Source organism: Acanthisitta chloris, unplaced genomic scaffold, assembly GCF_000695815.1.
Source record: "Acanthisitta chloris isolate BGI_N310 unplaced genomic scaffold, ASM69581v1 scaffold8212, whole genome shotgun sequence".
NCBI classification, from domain to species: Eukaryota; Metazoa; Chordata; class Aves; order Passeriformes; family Acanthisittidae; genus Acanthisitta; species Acanthisitta chloris.
In genome coordinates, this window is record NW_008658748.1 from 919 (window position 1) to 24,198 (window position 23,280).

A 23,280-nucleotide genomic window follows, 5' to 3' on the forward strand; every position below is an offset into this window, starting at 1 on the left:
AGTTTCATTTTATATGTCATCAGTAGGGGCAGAATGAGGAGCTTCGTGCTTGGCCTATTTGCTGTACACAGTCTCAGGGCCATTGCATCAGAGTCAAAACAAGGAGCAGCTTGTTTCCAAACAAGAAGCATGGAGGAAAGTCTTCTCTGCCTCCTTCCCTGTAAGGGAAAAGAGAGGCGAGAGGGGGGTGGTGGTGGGGGAAGAAAGTTATCTTTAACAGATTCTAAAAATGCCTTTTCCCAAATATGCAGTCAGTCCCTTCAAAGGTCTCTTTGTTTATTTTCAGGAAGAAACCCAAGACAGCTGAAAACCAGAAGGCGTCTGAGGAGAATGAGATTACTCAGACGGGTGCATGCAGCGCCAAGCCGGGCCTTCCCTGCCTGAACCTTGAAGCTGTTCCGTCTCTGAGCCTGGCCCTCATCCACTCTCCACATTCACCAACAAACCTGCACGCACACACAGGGTCATCTGATTGTGAGTACACCAACACACTGCTGGGTTGCACTGGGGTTCTTGAAAACATGTTCCTTCTGCGGACCAGGTTTTCCAGTTGGATGCTCTTTCCATAATGTCATGAGCAGGACTTCCTCAGGGCGTACCTTTTCCCCTCTTTGGGAATTACTACTGAAACAGCATTTTTTGTGTGTTAAGGTTGTGATAATGCAATCAGCCAGAGGAAGCTGAGAGTATGTTGTTGGGTCAGGTTGCTGCTTCTTACAAATTAAGAAGGGAAGACCCCTCAAGCGTGTCTCTGTCCAACTAGAATCTAGTTACTCCTCTGCAGGTAGTCACATGCTTCTCATTACCCAAGCATATCTACTGACTGGGGGTTTTCAGCCTGTGCTGTATTGCAATGGGAGAAAACAAGTGTCTGGCTCTGACACCCGGGATTGTCAAGGATTTGAGGATCAGTATGTCAGAGTCTGGAAAATCTTTGCAGACCTGTGTGGTTGTACCAGTTTTAAGGCCCTTGTTTTGAGTGCATTCACTTTCAGATTACTCAGCATGGGTTAATTGGCCTTTAAAAAATGTTCTTTTCCATTTTGCCAAAAAATACAAAAATAAGGGAGGGAATGATTAAAACTGGATTTTGGAAAGTCATAACTTACCCTGCCAGCTCTTCAAAACATTGTCATTTCACAGTGGTCCCTGCCTGGAAGTCTCTTGGGCAGGAATGTGCAGGGTAATGTGAACCTCATCGTTCACTAGTTTCAGAATATAAAGTTTACCTCTTCTGCAGGTTTTAGGTTGGTTGTAAAATTTACAAGGAGGAAAAAAAAGAGAAAAAAAGATGATGACATCAGGTTTCAAGTGCTCGGAAGCCAACCAGACTTTGCAAAAGCCTATAAAAAAAAAATCAGGGCATGACAATAAAAAATCAGATTAAAAAGTATGTGTATCCTTTTCTTTTTTTAATTTAAAAATCCTGCCTCAGGGCCAAGCTTGGAAGCAGTCGGGTTATAAAGATCATCACTATCAAAATCACTTTAGCTGCAATTCATTCCTGTTGGCTTCTGACTTTATTCATTATGAGCTTCTTCTGGAGATCTTGATTTTAATAGAGCTGGTAAACATTGGGGAGACTTTCCTAAATCTCACCTGGTGATTTGGGGAGAATAAAGAGACATGAAACAATTGAACAGCAGGCAGCATGCAATTTGGTATATACAAGAATTCTCTTCAAATTGGAGATGTCAGGCTCTTTGTTAAAACTGGGGTGCAGTTTTGTCTTGTAATGTTTTCTGAAAACAAAAAGCTTGTGAAAAGATGCAAAAAAATGAGCAGAACAACAAGAAAAAATAATCCTTATTTTCAAACAAAGAATCCCTTTATCCCATTCACAAAGATGAAAGAGTTCATTAGTAAATGGGATTTGAAACCTCACACTGATGTTTTTTGACAGTACAAATGGAAACCCATGAAAGCAACCTTAGGACAGAGGCCAGCAGGGATTGTAGGGAACTTGGAGAATGAACTCCTGCTTTTGCTTTCTGAGGTGGCCAAGTTCAGGGGTGAGGAATATTGGCAGAGGGCAGCAGGGGGAGGTGGAGTCTGCAGCTCTTCATGCTCTACCTGTTCTGTGGACAGTCTTTTAGATCCCTGAGGTTTTTGTGTCCTCAAATCACCTTCCAGATGATCTCAAAGGTCTTTTCCAACCTAAACATTTCTATGATTCTATAAATATGAATAAAATGCAAACCCTGGTTGGATGCTCCTTTCACACTGAAGGGGGGGGTGTCAGATATGAGGTTTAATAACAACTTCAGCATTAATATTGTCCTATCTCATGAATTGTTGAAATTTAGTTCACAAGATATGGTTAGTCCTGCAAAAATTCAGGAAATGGTAGGACCTCTTATAGTGTAGATCTCTGTTAATTGATTCTGTGTGCTTTGAAGCCAATAGAAAAACTCCCATTATTTATGGTGGGTTATGACCTTTATCAGGGTGTATTTGTTTGTAGTGGTATGCATATAGTTAGTGTTTGGCATACCCTGGCAAAATAGCAATGCCAGTTTCTCACATGAACTAAAATGAGGCATGATGAATATTTACTGCATATTTACTATAGCTTTCTCCCATATTCTGTGGTATTTTTTAATATTGCCTCAGTCCTTAGTGCTGGAATATGTTCATTGACACAAGAGATTAATATTTGTGGCTCCCAACATTTAAAAATGAGCTTCCTTGTCATTACAAATTTCTTCTCCATACCTCTTACCTGCCCTGCCTTTTGGATGGAATCTTTCCCCTCACCATAGAATCCCTCTCTTTGTCCTTCTCTTCCCCTCCTCTCAGAGCTACATTGCCAGATCTTTTTTCCTCTCAACTTTTGGACTCATGGTGATGCTTTACTTCTCCAGTCCAGCAACACTTGCTGTCCTTCTCTCTACCTTCCAGACAAGGCAACATTGCTTCTCCTCCCTTGCCCAGACTATCATACTGCCTCCAGCCCCACAGCTGGGCAGATTATATTTCATTTTCAAAGGACATTTTTCATTCTGGTGAGGAGTTTTCTAATGGATGGCAAATAATATAAAAATACTTGAAAACTAGGGTTGGACAGGAAGTTTGAGAGGAATTTTTGTTAAAAATATCAGAAACACACAGAAAGAGTCAGCATGGTAGGGTATCTCAATTCTTGGAAGAATGCACAGATGTACAGATGGTTTCATAAGGCCTCATTCATGTATCTGGAAAATTTAAAAAGACTTGGATTTTGTGGACCACCTATTCAAATTGGTTTGAAATCTTCACTGACCATTTTGCATGCACAGCCACTAGTGCTTGGCAGAAAACAACACCACATATTTATTATGAGAAATAATCAGAAGCCAATCTACTTTAAAATATCAGGGTGTTTTTGGAATGATTCAGATCAAAATACTTTTCCAAGCATAGGAAATAAAAACTCTACGATGGCCATCTGCTCTTCAGCTGTAAAAGGCAAGGTGAAGAAAGCCTAAACAATAGTCTGAATGCCAGTCTTACTGATACGAATACTTAGCAAAAAAAAACCTGGGTAAAGTCCTGTGTGATGCACAACTTAATTTAGGGTTTAGTTCTGTAGCATAGTATGTTCTTCATGTTGTTTCTGGTGCCACTTATTCCCAATGAAATTACATTATTTCTCACCCTTGTGGGACTGGGTCCTAGGTTTCTGGATTTGAACTTTTTTTTTCTAACACAGATGAATCCTTGAAGCAAAATCCAGAACCTAGGATGCATTGTGTCCAGTTCCATCTCTTTCAGTCCTGGGAAATGCTAACTCATGCCATGCAATTGGAGAAACAAGTTAGAGGAGGAAGTGCTTCCTGAGGTAACTGTTTTCATGGAGGGCTTGGCACATAAAAAGCACCACTTTGAATTAATTTGGAATAAAGTCATAGAGGGAGCTGATAGAGCTCCAACTGAGTTATACCTCTAGCTACTCAGCTGTCACAAACAGCTGTAGCTGCTTACCCAGAAGAAGTGTTTGTGCAAAAAGCTGCAAGGACTAGCACACGTTCTGGAAAGGTTACAGAAAAACCAAAGGAAAGCATATGATATTTTTGCAGTTTTTCACATGTTTCTTTGCTTATGGATAGAGAATGCATAAAGTTGGTAGGGTTCTAGTTCAAATGTTGAACTGCCTCAGGTAATGCTTCTGAAGTTTTTGCTGAGAGGAAGAAAGTCACCAGGACTTAACTGTGTTTAAACTGGTTTGTTCTGTAGAGGCCACTTATTTCAGGAGCCCTTCAGAAAGCATCTATAACTGTATATGTTTTGCAAGTGCCAAGAGATAAGATCATTTTGGCAGAAACTTTCACGAGTTCTCAGAGATACAATCAGACAAAAACTTCATTCAAACTCTGATGTATGCATCTTAACAGATGTGTCCAAACTCAAAGGAATCCCACGGGAACAGTGCAACTGAATCTCTTTGTTCTATTGATAGTTAAAAGAGTTATTCTTAGACATTGGATGGTCCATCTGTGAAGGAATTTGTTCCAGACAAGACAAAAGCAACATCTTTGCAAAGAGTTTCCATGGGACTGAGAGGCAGGTTGGACAATCACTGGAAAAACTTCTGAAGCAATTTTTATGATTTTAGAGAACACATAATTCTTGCAGAGACCTGAGATTCTGGTAAGGAATAAAAGTTGAGAAGGAAAGTAAGGCATGAATAATTTTTGAAAAAAGCATTAAACAGTCATTTCAAGACATTGAGATGGAGTAGGACTTTCTAAAGTTGTGTTTTTGCAAGAGATCAGGGAGTTTTTATGCATTAAGTAGAATGCACAGTGTTTATAACTGTGAGTGATAGACCACATCTGAACCCTTTGTCCCTACATGCTCAAGTAACATGGCTGTCTTGGTCCAAGTCCAGCATTTTTGAGCTTTCACAGGATGGGAACTTTGAAGCAGTCTGTTTTCTTTTTCTCTTGCTACGTTATGACTTTTGTAGCTTCATAGCCTTACAGCATAACAGGGAAAGGAAGAGAGGGAACCTCACAAGCTTCCTGAACTCCACAGAGCATTGAGAGTGGTTATGGAAACTCTGGATTTTGCTTTCCTTGAGCAGCTAGAGGGACCCACCATTCCCTTCCCATGAATCTGCAAGTTTGATTTGCCTGGGGCTAATATAGACACTAGATCAATCTGAAGGTGGTTTGGTGTCGTCTTGCTTTTTAGGTTTCCTGGGGTTCTGTTTAGGGTTCTGTGGCAGGAAGAGAATAGTTACATGCCCTTATGGTCTTCCCTCTGCTTCTGGAATCTTGTGGCTGTGATTCCCTAAGAACTGCCCTGGAACTTTCAAATGGTCTCCACTCAGAGGGAGGGAGAGAGGAGAAGAGGAGAGGCCCTGATTTTGCCAGCTTCCTTGTTTATAGAGTCAGGCAGTATGTCAATAGTAACATCATCTGTATTTTTTGCTAATCTATGTATGGTATGTGTTAGCTAATGCTGAATATTTTTAGGTTGTTTTTTGGTGACCTAAGAAATTATGTAATTTTAGATATCTATTTTAGATGATATAATAATAAAGGTACAAACCTTTTCTGTAGAAAGCTAAACTGAAAGCAAAGATAGCCATAGCTCTCAAATGCTGATGTCACAACACTTAATTATACTTTGATCTTGCAGAACATTTAAATTTTGTGTAGTAAGTGCTTCTCTTTTTAATATTCATAAGTGGTTTCTATGTCCTGTACACTTATATTTCTGTTTGTAAAATTGTCAAAGAAATACCAGTCAGGAATTACTCGTGTTTTCATAGAAGCAGATATATGTTGCTTGGATTGTGTAGAGACAGCAGTAAGTATAAGTACAGGTGTGTAAAACTATAAACTGGGCTCATCCTGTCTCTGCTGAAAAAGCCATCACAATACACTGAAGAATTGGCAGTGTAAAGTGTTGTACCATTGATAGGAACTGGTCTCTATATTCCTTATCAGTACACTAAGTGAGTTTTGTCAGGTTGGTCTCTCGGGCTTTTCTTCTCTTGAGAAATGACTAATAGCATATGGTACTTCAGTTATGAAGTCAGTGAGTGTGTTTTCAGAAGCAACTGTGTGACTTTGGAGCCTAAGTTTCACTGATGCATAAATCACATAACACATAGATGCTTTTGAAAATTTGTCTAATTATGCTAAATGTTGATTCTCTTATTTGATGACCCTGTAATACTGGCTTGATGCTAGGTTGTCAGTTCTTGTGGTATTCAGTGCTTTTCTTACTGCTCTCTGTTTAGAGGACTGTCAGTGATAACATGCACAATCTCAGCTTTGATTTAAAACAGCCTTGTGAGTTTCTAGCTTTCATCGTTTCAGGGGAGAACTTAAAGATATGTCCCCAGTGTATCTATTATTTCTAAATACCAGGGAGAAGGATAACAAGTCTTATTGCCCTTTACAGTTCTATAGCTTCCATTCTTGAGGTGACTGAGTTGGTAATACTGTGGTATTTCTATTTCTAAGTCATGCTGCAGCCACCAGGACAGACTGTAACTGTCCAGTAAGATATCTGCAGTCTGTTTCTGAGTTTACTTGTTCATGTCTTCAGAGTCTGCCCTCTCAAAGATTTTTATTGCCATTCTTTAAGTTGTGAGTCTGCCAGTAAATCCTTTTATATATTGGATGAGTGTTTCAACAGCTTCACCCATGAAATGAGGGATTGATGAATATTGTACAAATACCTATCACTGTTCAATGTATTGAGATTTTCCAGTACTTTTTTGTTATCTGGGATTTTCTTTGGTTTTATGTGTGGGTTTTGTGTTTGGTTTGGGTTTTTTTTTTAGTAAGTCTTTACAGCAGTGCTTACCTTCTTCTAGCATACTCCATTTTGAAAATTAAAGCAATAATGTCAATTCCACGGTAGAACTTCTGTTTGATTACCTTTATGGCTTTCATAGATTAGTAGTCTAGCTGCTAACACACCGAATCTACTACTCACCTACTTAATCTATCAATTCACATAATCTACAGCACTTCTTAGGTACCAGTCATTGCCCTGTAAGCTTTCTCTGTCCAGTGTGTTTAAATAAGTTCATCTTATAGTTTCTGTCATTATGCCTTTAGTGAGTTTTTCTTTAAATTTCCTCTTTACCCTACCTAATCTTTGTTTTACATCTAGCCTGCTACAGTTTACGCTCAGTTCTATTAGTGTCACTTGGACATGATTTCCATGTTTGGAAGGATACATTTTCAGCTTTAATGAACTCTCATACCTTGTTATTTAACCATTATAGCATTTTCTACTTCCTTATTTTTCTGGTATTGTCCTTGGATATGCATATGGACTCTATAAAAGTATTACTAAGGCCACCTCCCTGCTGATCTTATGCATCTCATTTCCTTACCTTTTCCTTTCAGACTCTTTCTGATTAACTTCCTCTTCACATTTTTCCTTTTAATAGTTGTTCCTCCCAAAGTTGCACATACCAAAGCTGTCACTTTATGCGATCTGCTTGAAGGATGTCAGACATAATCACACCAATCGTTGTTATTTCATGTCTTAACCATACATGCTACTGCTGTCATCTCCTCTGTCCTAAGCAGGTGAGAAGACTAAACCAAATGTACCATTTCCCTAATATGGTCTGCAGAGAGACACTTTCAGTGTTTGACAGGTGACTCTTACTGGAAGGAAACTAAAGCAGCTACATCTACATCTTTTGTCCTGCTGTAGGTTGTTGAAATGCTGTGTAGCTCAATGCTTGCATCTCTCTTGGTTAGTCCTTTGCATACTATAGGGAGACACCTCCCATGTTTTGAGAAACATTGACTGGTGCATTAGTCACCTGGTTTGTTGCAGCTATGCAACTCCAAAATTACAGGTGTAAAAACATACTTTGTCACCTTCTGCTCCTTTTCACCACTGCTGTCTGTCTAGTATTGGAGTTTTTTGCTCTTTTCATCTAAACTTCCATAGTCACTTGCTCCTCTTTTCCCTTGTTTACGTATGGTAGAGTAGCCATGTAATCTTTGTGCTGTGATCCCCCTCAGTAACTTTAGAACAAGGTAGAGAAAAGAGAAAGCCAAAACAATTCTTGCATTGTTCTCCGCTGAACAGCTGAACAAAGAGAGCTCTTTTCATTCAAACCTTTTTGAACTGAAGCCTTAACATGGTATTGGGAGAGAACCTGAAACATAAAACCAAGGTACTACTTAATGCCACCTACTAATGTTTATAAGGTGTGCTAGGAGATGTTGTGGGGAAAAATCGTTGTGTTTTCACAAGAAATGTGGTGTTTGATCTACTCCATAGGTGAAAGTCAGTTGTAAATCATCAGAATGTCACTAAACTCCTTCATTTGCATCAGGGTATTTGCCTTGCAGCCAGGTGCATGGCAGACCACAGCAGCATGTTCTGGTTGGCACTGTGCACTTGGATTCCCGAGGATGCCAATTACTATTGTTTCTAGAGGGGATGCCATTGTGCCATCTTTTCATTTATGTTTTCTGTGACCATTTTAATTGTCCATGGAATCATTTACAAGGCTAAAATAGCATGGGTCTTACGTATCTACCACTCAGGACTAGAGTACAAAGAGAATTCAAGATCTTGAGTTCATCTGTCAACACAAATAGCTCCTTGAGGAATTAACTGCACCTATGAAAAAAAGATAAACAAATCCTAGAACCCCTACTCATCCCAGCTTTGTTGTGCTAAACACTGAAAGGATCTCTGCCCGACTAGGATGTGCAATATATACTCTGTATCAATCTGTGACATGTGGTGAAATGCTTCTTCTTGAAAGCCCACGAGAGAGAAGTAGTATAAATTAAGAGTAATCTCACAACAGCTATTTTTGAGTTCTTAACCAGTGAAAATGTAAGTGTAGCAATATTGTGCATCTATTAAAAATCTTGAAAGGCTCTTTATAACTAGATGATAGGAGTGATAACGTGTAATTTATTGATGTTACACAGATAGAGGAAAAAACCCACAAAGCAGCAATTTTTGTGTGAAAAGGGGTATGATGGAGGAAATAAAAACAGAGAAAGGGACTTCTCCCAATAGTTTCATGCCTGTGTGGGCAACCATGTCAAGTTTAACAAAAATACCTTGTGCTTTGATCCAGTGCCTCGTTTCCAAACAGGGCATATTCCCTCTATTCAAAAGTAAAACTCCCAGATGCTATCTCTAATGTTCTTGGCTGAGTAGAGGGTAGAATGTGCCTGCAGGCAGACCTGAGAAATAACTTTCATGCACTGCGTAAGTATCACCTGTTGGTGTCTGTATGCTTGTGTATACATGTAATTCCAGGGCCTTTTCCCTGGGGGCTGGGGGGAAGCATTGGAACTGACAATGTACATTTAATGCTAGAGATCCGTCTGATGATATCAAGCCACCCATGAGTGCTGTGTTCTTGTTCATTGCCTTGATTTAATAGTTTAAAACGTTCTGCCATACATTTCTGTTCCTAGCAAAACTAAGTAGGTGATTTTGGAAATAAGTCTGCTCCCAGGGATTACAGAGGTCTCACTGAGGACAGAAATTTTCCCTGTGGCCTTCAGCATTGTTGATGTGAGCTTGTGCTGTTTACTGATATTTAAATCTGAATTATAAGCAGGCCTGAACACTTATCCCATAAACTTAAAATAAAGAAGTCACAGTCCAAAACAATATGAATATCTGTCTTACGATATTTCTAAGTTGAAATATTCACCAAAGCATCCAGTTGTACTAGTTAACAATTACCCTTTCACTTAGTAGATTAAAAAGATAAATGGAAAAAATAACCAAATAAAATCTAGCATTTTCATGTGATGGCTTTCCTCTACTCAGGGCTGAGACAGAGTCACTGGAAGAGATAAAAGAATCCTTTTCTCAGCCCTGAGGACTGGCATTTACAATTTTTCATCCATCCCTTGTTTCTCCCATCAACCAGTAGTTCTGTGACCAAAACAAAATCTCCTACATTGAAAAGCCTTTCTCTGGAACCATGGAGGATATAAGCAGTGCTCAACCATATCTGACTGCACCCTTTTCCTAACAGACTGCTACAAACACTCCCTGTAGAGGATTCTAGCTTGAATAGAAACCTTCTAAACAGGTAATTACCTTAAGAGGTTTTAATCTATATTTTCCTTTTAACCAAAGCCCACAGGCTTTCAGGCTTACTGTATTTAACCACACTCAAAATGATAAGCTTTCCCTCCTTGTCTTTCTGCCTGGGGGGGAAAAAACCTAACAATACAGGGCAAGCATGAGAGAGTTCATGGAACAGCAGTTGTCTCTTTTGGAGACATGTTTTAATATATTTGCACCTATTATCCTTCCAATTCATTACTTCTCCAGACTGAGCTCCCACCTCCAACCCCAGTCCCTTCTCTTCCCTGAACAATGTTTCTGAGAGAAGATGTAAGTTTATAAAGTCCCCCACTACAAGATAACCAAAAGCAACCCCTATTCACTTTCCTTATGGGTATTGAGTCTGGAATACACTATTAAGATTTAAACAAAAGCCCTTAAAGCAGGTGAAGGCATTCTGAAGAGTAATCTTTTAATCATAACCATAGACTAGCAAAATTAATCACCTTGTTTACCCACTTTCCAAAAACGGTTTTGTTTTTTTTTCAAGTAGCGTTCTCCTGTTCTGTGTTTGAGTGGGGAGTGCTCACGCCATCACTCCCCCAGCATTGCTGGCCCATCTCACCCCTCCCCTGTTCAGTGGCTCTCTTGCTGCGGGCCCACCAGTGCAGCATGTGCTCTGAGTAATGGCACCTGGCACTCTGGAGGAAAACTAGCAATAGATGCACCTAGATTTTTTAAAGAGCCAAACTGCCTTAAACTTATAGCCAATTAAAACAGTTGGGCCGTGCTGGGGCTTGGCAGGATCGTGCATGAGCTCTCTGGGAACAAGCGAGTGTGGTTGAAACAGTTTTCATGTAGAACATGATAATGTTCCCTACTGAAGAAGGGATAAGCACAGCCTCGTTTCTCTTCCTAGGAAATAGTGCCATCATGTGGCCACGTTGTTTTCTCTGTTTCAAATTATAAGAGGGCAGTTGTAGTTTTCTCCTTTTACGTTTTAAAAAACAGCATTAAAATGCTCTTTAGTGAGCTTATCTTTTGCTAAAGTGAGTGGGTTGCAACTGGCACAGGAATTGACACCCTTGTAATGATATGGCCAGCCTTTGAAATCCCCAGCAATGCAGCTGTGATGACAGCTTCGGTGGTTCTTCTGTTAGTGTTCTACGTGTTGCCTGGAGGTGTTGTGGATACCTACAGGAGAAGTATCCCCCATCAGTGTAGTCTGTGTCTGTGCTAGGGGGATATGATGGCATGGCTGCAGGAGCAGAGGGTCTGCAGACAAGGTCTGAGAGAGGAACCAAGATAAACAGTGTGTGTGTGTGTATGTGTGCCAGTGTTTAATGTGGAGGTATATTGGACTGGACTTCAAATATGTTCCTGGGAATAAAAATGGCTTTTGTCTATACCCTCTTTAAAGTATCTTTGGCGTTCCTAAAAATAGCAAGAATACAAATTGGACTGAAAGTGGGGAAAAGTAAATATCCTGCCTAAAAATGTGGCTAGAAATTGAGTACTTCTTCAACTTAAAAGCAGCTGAACATGCTGTAAACTTTGAAGCAAGCCTTTGGTCATCACACTGCTGTGAATTGGAGCCAGTTTTCACCAGGTGTTTTACAGTTGCAAGTAGGAGGTAAAGAGATCTAGAGGAATCAAGGCACTAGTGCAGTTTGAGAGGAAAGCTTTGGTAAGCCTGGAGAACAAAATTTGAAGAGTCCTATGGAGTTAATTCCTGATATTTCTGTATTATTCTTTATCCAAGAAATGCAAAACAATTTGTTAAAATTAATTAAGGCAGGCAGTCCTGCAGAACTGGGTGCATGATGCTGTCCTTGTTCTACATGTGGAGCAAACTGAGGGACAGACATTGCTGCCTGTGGATTGCAGAGCAAACAGGGTTAGTGATGATGGACATCTGCCACAGTCTTTCAGGAGAAGCATAGGAAGGTGACTCACTGCCTGCTCCCCAAGTGTGTAGGCTGAAATAGAGGCTTTTCTGCTTGGCATTGGAGATTTATGTCCACTGCATATAGAAGCTGTTTTATGTGCAGAACACCTATGGTTTAGTCTTCAGTTTTATGTAAAATGACTATGTCCTAGGTTACAAAGTAGGGTGTAACCAATAGTATGTATTCTATTATCATCTTCACAAGCTGTTAAAGCAGGTGAGATCGTTATCTCCCACTAATCCCTGATGGCTCCCTCAGGGGCTGTCTCTGTTTAATGGGCTGTCAGGGACCAATGCATGACCCATAGAATTACATCCTCCCATTGTGAGATACTTCACTCCAAGGTGGGGAGCCAAGCATTCCCACAGGGATATAAGCTGGGGTTTGGACCAGCACAGGGCCCTTTGCCTGCTGGATTCCCAGAGGACAAGAGCTACCACTGGACCTTCAGGTGAAGACCAGATCTACAGGATCACTACCTCAACAGATCCGCTCCAGGAGGTCTGCAGCCACAGTTTAATCAGACTGCTACCAATACCCTGACTGACAGAGTGTCAGGTTACTTTCTGACTCTGTCAGTGGTTTCTTTTTGTACTATTGCATTTATTATTTTTTTTTGTTTTTCATATTAAGTTGTATTTCTGACTTGGAGTCTCTCACTGGTTTGCTTTCAAACCAGCACAGACTATCTCATCATTAGGTAGATGCTAAAAAGGACAGGACAGTTAACTGAATAAGTCACCCACTGGAAATTTGCTGAACATTCTAGTCTGCAGAACAAGTCAGTCTCCTGAACAAAGTTTAAGCAAACTCTTTCTTATTTGCTGTCTCCTGGGTATGTTTGTTCCTTGAAGAATAAGGTTGTGTTTGTGTGTGCATGCATTTCTGTCTTTCAAACAAATGTAGTTATTAGCTACGAAATTCAGAGAAGTTTGACAGCTTTCAGAATGCAGTGATTCTTTCTTCCATAGTGTGTATTACTGACACATTAATAGATGTGCTGGTAAAAATACAGTACTTCCTGTTAAATGTAGACTGCTACATATTTTGATTCTAACAACAATCTGGTAGGGTTAGGGCAATTTGTATAGTGTCATCTGGTGTTTGTTTTGGATAGATATTATAGAAGGAGATACTGATTTTCAAGATGTTCAAGCAGATGATTGGGTGAAAACTCCAGGAAACCTTTAAAGCAACAGAAAGCAAGGGCTACTCCTGGTCAGATCTCCTGCTGAGGATGCAAATGTTCTTCTGTGTTCCTGAAACTCCATATAATGTTTTTCCTCTTGGAGGCCCCTGCTTAGAATATTCAGGAGAATCATTCCAAGTGGGATTGGCTAAACTGGCCTCTCCAGAATCTTTGAGATATACTGAGAAGTCAGACATTATGAGGTTTTCAGGATTTGAATTCCAGTCACTTCCTTGAGTGGAAGAAATGTTGCTCCACGAAATTGGTTCCAGAGAGTCGAAACCTTATGCAGGACCAATTTTGTATATGGAAACACTATATGGGAATTTTTGCTCAGTTAATCCAGTTTTAATTTAGAGTAACTAACTTGAGAACAACAGAAAATAAAGCTTTATCAGTTGGGATAAATCTGGTCATTGGAGCTGAAGAAAGTGTCCATAGTTATGGTGCTGAGTTTGGAATAGGAGACAACTAATGTAAGGAAATGAGAAAAATTCCTATAGAAATTGTGGGGCTATAGTAGCTTTCATATGTTGTGATGGAAACACTGTATTTCCACTTTACTGTCATGTTTATGCAAGAGTTGAGTTTTTAATTCCAACTTAGGGATTCTTTACTGAGATATACCTTTCTAAAGGAAAATCTATTTTGATAGCAGGGCTTTGTTTGCTTGGGTTTATTTATTCTGTAAGGTCTTTAAAGAGTATCATAGATGAGGTGTCCCAGGTAACTCTTTCATTCACCTCCCTCAGTTAGAGCACTATATCCTCTTTAGGGCTGCATTTTAAGTGAAAGAAAGACAAACTGGACAGAAGACAAAAGAAGATAAGAATGAGGAGAACACCTATAACCAGTGAGGATGATTTGCAGATGTGAGTTTGTATTTTCTAGAAAAAAATAGGTCTAAAGAAAAAGTGAGGCACCTTCCAATGTAAGAGAGAATGCTATAAAGAGGAAAAGTGGTCAATAGTTCTCTCTGTCTGCTGGAGGAAAGGATGAGTAATTGGTTTCAGAGTTAAATACTAGGAAATATTTCTTGCTAGAGAGATAGTAGACAGTCTGTCTGGGGAGGGAGTGGAAATACCCCACAATGTTGTTTTTTGCAAACATGTCAGACAAATGTCTGAAGAGATAGTGTAGGTAAATTTTTCCTACTGTGAGGAAAAGGAGTAGACTAGATGACTGTGGGAAGAACTTAATGCATCATTTTGATACAAACAGGAGGCTGTGGTCATCCCACACTTGGTGTGGAGACTAAGGATTAGAGATTTCCAAAACCACGCATGGTCAAGGAAGAGAGTAAGGAGTAGATGGCAATGCTTGTCTTCAGTGGCAGCAGGTTACTTAGGTTTGTTGTGCTCCCAGGAACTAGTGACAGGATTACTGATGCACAGAGAAACAGCTCACGAAGCAGGAAAAAGGTCTACCAAGCCTAAGTTCCACATCTTTGTCCTAGCCCAGAGTGTTCGTCCAACTAGGGAGGCACTTGTCATTTTGATAGTAACACTATAAAGATACCATATTCTGTACAAGATAAAACACCTCTAACTTTTCTACTATCTCTCACAGTGTGTATTCTTCTCGATGCAAGGCCTGAGAAGGTTGTCAGGAAGACAAACTGGGCAAAAGTATCAAGCTAGTTCTAGTTGATCTTGTCTGAGTATCAGTGAGATTGGTTGTCAAACAATTTTCTAAATACTCCTGCAGAAGATTGAGGCAAAAACTCAATCTGTATCTGCCTCAGCAATCCTACCAGTTCTCAAGGATATAAGGTGCTTATTTTCTTTCCCCCACAAGTATTAAAGCAAGATGGAGCCTTTGGGTTTCACTCTGCTAGTTATTCCAGTGAATGACCACACAGTAAGTTTCCAAAAGAGCTTGGATTCCAGTGTCCTAGGCAGTTTTGCTTCAGGTGAAGACTATGCAGTGTGCTATTGCTGAGTTACAGTAGCTGTGGTGGATTCATCATCAGTGTGTTTCTAGAAATGGTGCAGTGAGCTTTGAGATACTGTGATTTTAAAGGACACTAGAGAAAATCAAGTTCTTTGATATCCTTCAGTTATGAGCATTAAAGCTGTCAGCATTGTCTTTGCAGAAAGGGACATCTAGTGGCTGAACTACAAAACCTTATCAAATGCATTTTTAAAGGTGCAACATAGCCATTTGTGTTTGACCTGCAGTTTTCAGTATTCCATACAATTTTTAGCTCTGCTACATCATGCATGTGCTGGGGCTAATTTTTTATGATTTTGGCAAACAAAAAAGATCACCTTTGCAAGCCATAACTTTGTAGATTTATGTAGATCTGTGTATGGGAACTTTGGCAAATAGAAATCTGCCTCAAGCCATGCTTGATGTACCTCACTGCTGCACTTCCACATTTTCTATAGCGTCTTCCAGAAGTCCATTGCCTGCTGTTTCCTTCTGCCATTGCCTTCCCTTTTGGTACTGTACTTGGAGAGGTTGTCATTGTTATTGTCATGGTAAAACCTACTTTCTTTTGAATGCCCATAGCATAAAAGTCAGCAGGAGGGGTGGGTGAGATTCAGGGAAACACTAATCTAAGCATTCAGTCATGTATTACACAACAAAAGTTTTTTCCTTTCCCATCCACGTTGTGCTCCTTCTCACTAGTTGAGGATAAATTCCATGCATGTTTCTGTGAATAGCCTGACAGTTTAATCGGGACATTTGCATACGGGCAAACGAAGCTTTTCTCAAAGTTGCACAGTAATATGTTTCACCTTTATGCCATGCCAGCTTCAAATTGTATCCCAGGAGGATTGCAAATGTGCATAATCTGTGCAGTTGTCTGGGCTTTTTTCTTTTTTTTTTTTTCTGCACCCTTTTTTTTTTTTAACTGGCAAATGCCTATTCATTGCCCATCTGGGTGAGAATGGCCTTTGCATTTTCACACCCATTCTTTCCTATATGGTTTGTGAATACCCCTCCAATCAGAACTTGCTTCACAGAAAGGGGACAAAACCATTTTACAGGAGTTTCTCAGAATAAGTCCATTGGGATCTCTACATCATGTTTACTGGATAAAAAAAAAAGAGGGGGGATACTTAACAAAGACCACTTGAATTTCACAGAAAGGTTCCCACTGTCTCGAGTTTAAAAGAGTGGCAGGCCTGAGAAGAGCCTGAGACAGCAGTCTTTTTCCTGAGCCAGGCATTCTGTGCAGTGCCGAGTAGGTGCGTGTGCTTGTGTGGAGCTGGGTCTTATGAAGAGCTGACACACTTCCTGGCTTGTCCGAGGCTTACTGTAGTCTTTGTCAGAGTGTGGCATTTACTTAGAATCAAACCTGCCTTGGCAAGTCCACATTTTATTGGGAGCTTTACCTTTGGACTTCGAGCTTAGAACAGAATAAATTAAGGGACAACCACAAAACTTGGATCTGGACCTAGTTTCCTGCAGAGAGGGAGAGGATCTGTATGGAACAGCAGGTTTTGCTGTGGACTAAACTCTGGAATTTGTTAAAACTGCTCATTATACTGCTGTGGTTTGTGCAGTAATGTCTCTGATACTATTGCAAATTATTTGATTGCCTATACTTTGGATAAATATGGTTTGCAATCGTGTTGAATGTCAAGGAAGGTGGCTTAGAAGAATCATCCTCAAAATCTGTATTCATTTTTTTTATCATTTGTTGTGTGTCTCTTCCACCTGATGCTGGAAAAGAACTACAGACAGACTTGTATCTCTGAGTAGCAGGTATTTGTTTATTCAGCGCTGGGCACAAGGGGAACGCTCCACCAAACTGGTGCGACCAGGGACAAAAACTTCATGGTTTTTATACATTAAATGCTCATACATATTCATTATTTCCAGGGATGGGTGGTCATTATTATTACAATTAGTTCTCAAAAATCATTGTCACCTTCCCCTCCCTCAACCAGCACTTCCTGGCCCTTTAGGGCATACTTCCCCTATCTTGATTTATCTCTTCCCCTTTGTTCACTCAGCAGGCACTTCCTGGACCTTTAGGGCTTACTTCTCCTTATCACACCCACCCTTCTTGTTTTATCCTCAAGGAGTAAATTTCAATTGTTTCTCAGTTAAAGAACTGATAGATGTTCCAACAGTCACTTGAAGAAGTAAAGAAATGAGGAGAAGATTTTTTAAGGGCAAACTTAAAAAAAAAGTGACAGAAAATACTCCATGCCATTTATGAAGTGACTCAATTGGCATTCAGACCAGTTCCTACACCAGGAGGTGCATCCTAGATCAGTTCCTATAAGAGAACTATTCACATCACTCTCATAAATACATGCAAACCTCTTCTCTGCAGCCATGATTAACCCCAGCTGCCTGTTTTCATCTAGTTAGCTAAGGACCAAATACATTGTGGCTACATGACTTTTGATTCCCACAGCCAGGACCTGAGAAGGGATCTTGAAACTTAGAAAAGAACCTTGTCCTTCCTTCTTTCTGTATGTGTTTTGTGGCAGAATTCACCTTCAGAAGTCATCCAGTCTCATGATGCCTATGACACCTTTCTGGAAAGGAGTTGTCCTGAGGATGCACATTTCAAAGTTCCGTTCACAAAATTAATTTTATCTACCTGTTGAAGAATGGTTAAGGGAACAGGGGCACAGGTCCCAGAGAGCATTGTGCGAGCAAGAGTCGAGCAAAGGTCTATGGGAGCTTTGAGCATATAACTAAGAAGTAGGCCTCAGGAATTTAGCTTCTCAGCATTAGAATTTATTTTCTCAGCATAATGTTGCAGCCGAAGGACAAGCTATCTGGGAAAACTCAGCAATGTTGCAGCCCAAGGATGAGCTATCCAGGAGAACAAAGAAGGATTCTCCAGAGAATAAAGGGGACTTCTTTACAGCTGCAGCTGCAAGCAGAAATAGTATATAAATGTAACCTTTAGAGCTTAGGTAATGCTAAAGTGAATAATAGGCATAGTTATCCTGCAAGCTGAGAAAGTACACAAATGTAACTTTTAGGGTTTAGGTAATGGTAAAGAGAACAGTAAGCATAGTTGTTCATGCACTGTATAAAAGATGGGCGATCGCTTACAATAAAGGAGTCTTGCTGGACACCATCGGGTGCGCATTTCTCCCGTCGATTTCCCACATCTATCCTTGCCACTTGCATTGCATTGTGTACTATCTTTTAGCATAGAAACAAAGTAGATTTATTTGCACCTGCTCAAATCCAGAGACCTACCTATTGTATCTCTGTTATGTGTACAATATTTACATTTTGCGTGTGCAAAGTAGGATTTTTGGGTTATTGAGTTAGACTGCTGCATGTTCCTTCTTATTATCAAATACGTCATTTGACAAAGCAGAACATAAAGATGTGTTTCTGTTAAAAGGGAGTCTTGGAATCAAAACAAGTAGTCATTGATACTCCTCAAAGAGAGACAGAGATAAATGGGTAGCTATATAGACACTTGCTATGGCCTACAGTAAGTCTTGAAAAGTTGTGCCATCTATTTATCATTAATTTTCCACCCTTCTATTGCCCTACCAGTACAAAGCTTTTGCCAAGGATTCTGACATTTTAAATAAATACATTTTGGATTCTTGTGTGATCTGACATGTTGGAAAGAGATGCATCTGGAACTGCCCTGGAGGCCTCTGGAGAATTACTCTATCTGGAAGGAGGAAATACATCTCTGCTGTACATTATTTTGTGTAATAATAGTTACAATGCCCTCAGAGTCTCCCAGTTTCTAAGATGTTTTTTCCAATCTTATGGTCAGTCTCAATATGGGAAGAAACTCAGGTTTCCTGGCTAAGCTTATGAACAAGACAGATGTATTTCACAACCTCTATCCTACTGTTTGTAGTTTCCTTCTTGTTTCTGCTAGGTGAGCATACCCCCAGTGCGCTAATCACACATGGAAATTAGTATCCTTCTGGTACTGGTTGGCTTACGTATGTTGACATGAGGCTTCTTCAGACAGCTTGGCCCCATCATGTTTTCCAGCTCCTGACCTTTGTGCTTCCCTTTTATCATCAGCTACTTCAGAGAACTGAAATAGCCACCTGTGTCCAAAGAGGATTCTCTTTGAACAACCAGAACAGAGGGTGCTTGAGATGTCCAGAGTGAATAAATGGGAAGTAAAGGCAGAGCAGGGAGGATGCCACATTTTCCTGCAAATTGCAGAGTAGTGTTCTACTGCCTGTGTATGACATGTAAAGTGCTCCTTAGGATGGAGCAGAGCAATATTGCTGGGCTAAAGGGAATGTATATGCCTTTCAGCTGCTCCCAATGCTATTTATTTGCTCTGTGTAGACAGTCACAATAAACTAGTTTAATTTACTCATGCTTGCTTCCCACATTTTCGTCTTGGACCCTCGCACGTTAACAAGTAATTGTGACAAGAGAGGTTGTAGCTTTGGTGGGAATACTCAAGGCAAAATACCCCTAACACTAGTGGTGATTTAGCATTACATTTCTCTGTGAACTTTTCTAGGAACCAAGGCGATGCATGTACTACAAATGCTAAGAGAAAAGTGTCAAGAATGATTTGTTTGTTTACCATTCAAAAGGCAGTTGGTTCTTCATAGTTAAAAGGTGAAACCATAGTTTCTGCCCATCAAAATCTAAATAGACAAAAATTTGGTAAAGAGCAGGAAAGAAAATGGAAAAGCATTAAAACCAAAGCGACCAAGATGAAGATAGGGAGAAGTGGATTGAGAGATTAAGTTGTTTTTCAGTTACTTATAAAAGTTAATTTTGAAGGTTTTGTTGGCTCTGTATCCAAATTGGTTAGATGCTTTTCTAAACTGTTCTCTATTTAGATTATTCAGCCAAACTAAGACAAAATCTTCCTTAGAGGAAATGTCTGTAATTTTCCAGTTTCTGTCAAGTAAATAACAGCAGGAGAACATTTGTTTTTATGTGATGACATTCTGGTGCAAGTCAGAACTTGGGATATGTTAAAAATGAAGGGGACAGCTCATGTTAACTTTTTGCTTTGGGTTCTTTCAGAGGACTGTTTGTCACTATTGGGTAGCAAATGTTCTAAACCACAACCCCAGACAAAACTGTGTGTGGGATTTTAGGAACATTTACAGCCTAAATCTTGAACCAGATTGGGATTTTACTAAGTGACTGCCAGTTTTTTTGATACAAGTAACTGTACTGTGAAACACAGGATTCAAATTCCTTAAAATACCAATGTATTAGATAGAAATCTAGATAGAAATCACATTTTCATATGTACTCTTTGCATTAACAACTAAGGGTCATTAAAGTAAGATTCTGATCTCTTCTGGCATGGGTCCACATCCAAACAGCCTAAAATCCAGCTTTAATCTGTGTGCTCAGTGTTTACAATTGACTGACTCTAGGTTTTTTAAGCCAGATAAACTGACAGGAAGTCCAAGTCCCAGGAATGTGATTGGAATTTAGGCCCAGCTACACCTGCGTTCATTTGGTTCTATCCAAAAATTCAGGACTTGAGCTTTTGCAAATGAGTAGTGAAGTTTACTTCTAGCCTTACAGAAATGATGTCTTCTTACCAATGCCTTTATATGTGATTTTTACAGTGCAATTGGTTTTGTTTACCCAGTGGGCAGTCGCCTTTGCCAGTGCTCTGACTGGGGTGACTGTGATCCTGATGAGGACAAGACTCAATCCATTTCTCTCTTTTTTTTTTTCTTTGTCACCTGCTTTGCTACAGGTAACATCAGTTGCAAGGGGATGACAGAGCGCATTCATAGCATCAACCTTCACAACTTCAGCAATTCTGTGCTCGAGACCCTCAACGAGCAGCGCAACCGTGGCCACTTCTGTGACGTGACGGTCCGCATCCACGGGAGCATGCTACGCGCCCACCGTTGTGTGCTGGCGGCTGGCAGCCCCTTTTTCCAGGATAAGCTGCTGCTGGGCTACAGTGACATCGAGATCCCCTCAGTGGTGTCAGTCCAGTCTGTGCAAAAGCTCATTGACTTCATGTACAGTGGGGTGCTGCGGGTCTCACAGTCAGAGGCCCTCCAAATCCTCACAGCTGCCAGCATCCTACAGATCAAGACTGTGATTGACGAGTGCACAAGGATTGTCTCACAAAATGTGGGAGAGGTCTACCCAGTGATTCAGGATTCTGGCCAAGAGACACCTAGGGGAACACCCGAATCGGGCACCTCGGGGCAGAGCACCGACACAGAGTCTGGCTACCTGCAGAGCCATTCACAGCACAGTGTGGACAGGATCTATTCGGCCCTCTATGCCTGTTCCATGCAAAATGGCAGTGGGGAGCGCTCCTTTTACAGCGGAGCTGTGGTCAGCCACCACGAAACAGCCCTGGGACTCCCCAGGGACCATCACATAGAAGACCCTAGCTGGATTACCCGGATCCATGAACGGTCGCAACAGATGGAGCGGTACCTCTCTACCACTCCAGAGACCACACACTGCCGCAAGCAACCACGCCCTGTCCGAATTCAAACCCTGATGGGCAACATCCACATTAAACAGGAGATGGAGGATGACTATGACTACTATGGCCAACAGAGGGTGCAGATCCTTGAGCGCAATGAGTCTGAGGAATGCACTGAGGACACTGACCAAGCAGAAGGCACTGAGAGTGAGCCCAAAGGGGAGAGTTTTGACTCGGGAGTCAGTTCCTCCATTGGCACTGAGCCTGATTCCATGGAGCAGCAGTTTATGGCTGGTCTGGGCCGGGACGGGCAGCAAGAACCTTCTCAAGCAGATCAAAATGACGTCCCTGCCGATGGCACTCAGCCGCAGCAGCAGCAGCAGCAGCATGTAGATGCCAACTCTTCCTCACCAGAGAGAAGCAATGACGTTGAAATGGACAGCAAAGTGCTCACAGTCAATAACAGCACCGAAAAGGGGGCTTTGCAGCCTTCTGTCAACACAACTGTTGCCCAACCATTGCCAACCACACAGATCTACTTACGCCAGACAGAAACCCTCACCAGCAATCTGAGGATGCCACTGACTCTGACCAGCAACACTCAGGTCATTGGCACAGCTGGCAACACCTACCTGCCTGCCCTTTTCACCACACAGTCTGCTGGCAGTGGCCCTAAGCCTTTTCTCTTCAGCTTGCCCCAGCCTTTAGCTGGCCAACAGACACAGTTTGTGACAGTGTCCCAGCCTGGCCTGTCAACCTTTACTGCCCAGCTGCCAGCCCCACAGCCCTTGGCCCCATCTGCGGGCCACAGCACAGCAGGTGGGCAAGGCGAAAAAAAGCCTTACGAGTGCACTCTCTGTAACAAGACTTTCACCGCCAAACAGAACTACGTCAAGCACATGTTTGTACACACAGGTAAGAGTACTTCCCTTTGGCTTATATACAGAGCCAGGGAAAGTCCTTCGCAACCATGGACTTAGATTCTCTTTGCCAATCTGCCAGCCCCCAGCACAAACAGGAGGGAGGGGTTATCCAGAGAGTTAGTATAGCTGAACACTTTCTGCACTGAAAGTGAGTCCCTGCAGAAACATACAGATCCTATATAGGGGTCTCACTGTGCATGGTGCAGAAACAAGCTCATTTTACTTGGCATAAAATGTGTCCTGCATCCATCCAAGGAAATGGTAAGCATCTGTGTCCCCTGTAAGCTGACCAGGCAACATTAAGTGGACTTGGCATGGTGAAACTAATAAGTCATTAAAGAAAAACTGTATCTATCAGTTTTACAGCTACAGGGGTTTAAGATCAAGTCATGATGATTGGCATGAGGTTAGGGCAGATTCATTCTGGTGGAGTTGCAGCAGTAGGTCCAGCTGCTACACGCACTGCCACCTATTTTCTAGATCTCAGATATTCCTGTAAGGAAGTAAATTTGGAGTTTTGTCAGGAAGTCTTTCTTCACTTCATTGAAGCTGACTGCTCTAATCCCTGTGTCCTGGTAAGTCAGATGTTTCACTAGCCATGAGTACTGAAACATAGGGTTCAGTGAGAAAATTTTAAAGAATATGTGTAGAACACAGCAGAACACAACATCAGCACCTTTTTGTTTAAAAATGCAGCTGCTTTAGTAGATGCTTTATGGTCTATTGAGACAATATAGGTAGCCATATTTACTACTGAGCCAAAACTGCCTTTTCTAGCTTTGTCAAGCTACGAGACTTCAAAGCAAGGAGAAATATATATCTTACATGGAGAAGCTATCATGGGTTCAGGAC

General features: G+C 41.0%; 1 protein-coding gene across 1 annotated transcript in view; it reads left to right on the forward strand.

Moving 5' to 3' along the window:
* The first annotated feature begins 245 nt into the window (after nucleotides 1-245).
* Nucleotides 246-23,280, forward strand: part of ZBTB20 (zinc finger and BTB domain containing 20) — a 28,495-nt gene continuing 5,460 nt past the window's right edge. The window contains exons 1-2 of the mRNA XM_009085206.1: nucleotides 246-474; nucleotides 20,810-22,420. Coding sequence (XP_009083454.1) covers nucleotides 246-474; nucleotides 20,810-22,420 — 1,840 coding nt within the window. The remainder of the gene's footprint in view (nucleotides 475-20,809; nucleotides 22,421-23,280) is intronic.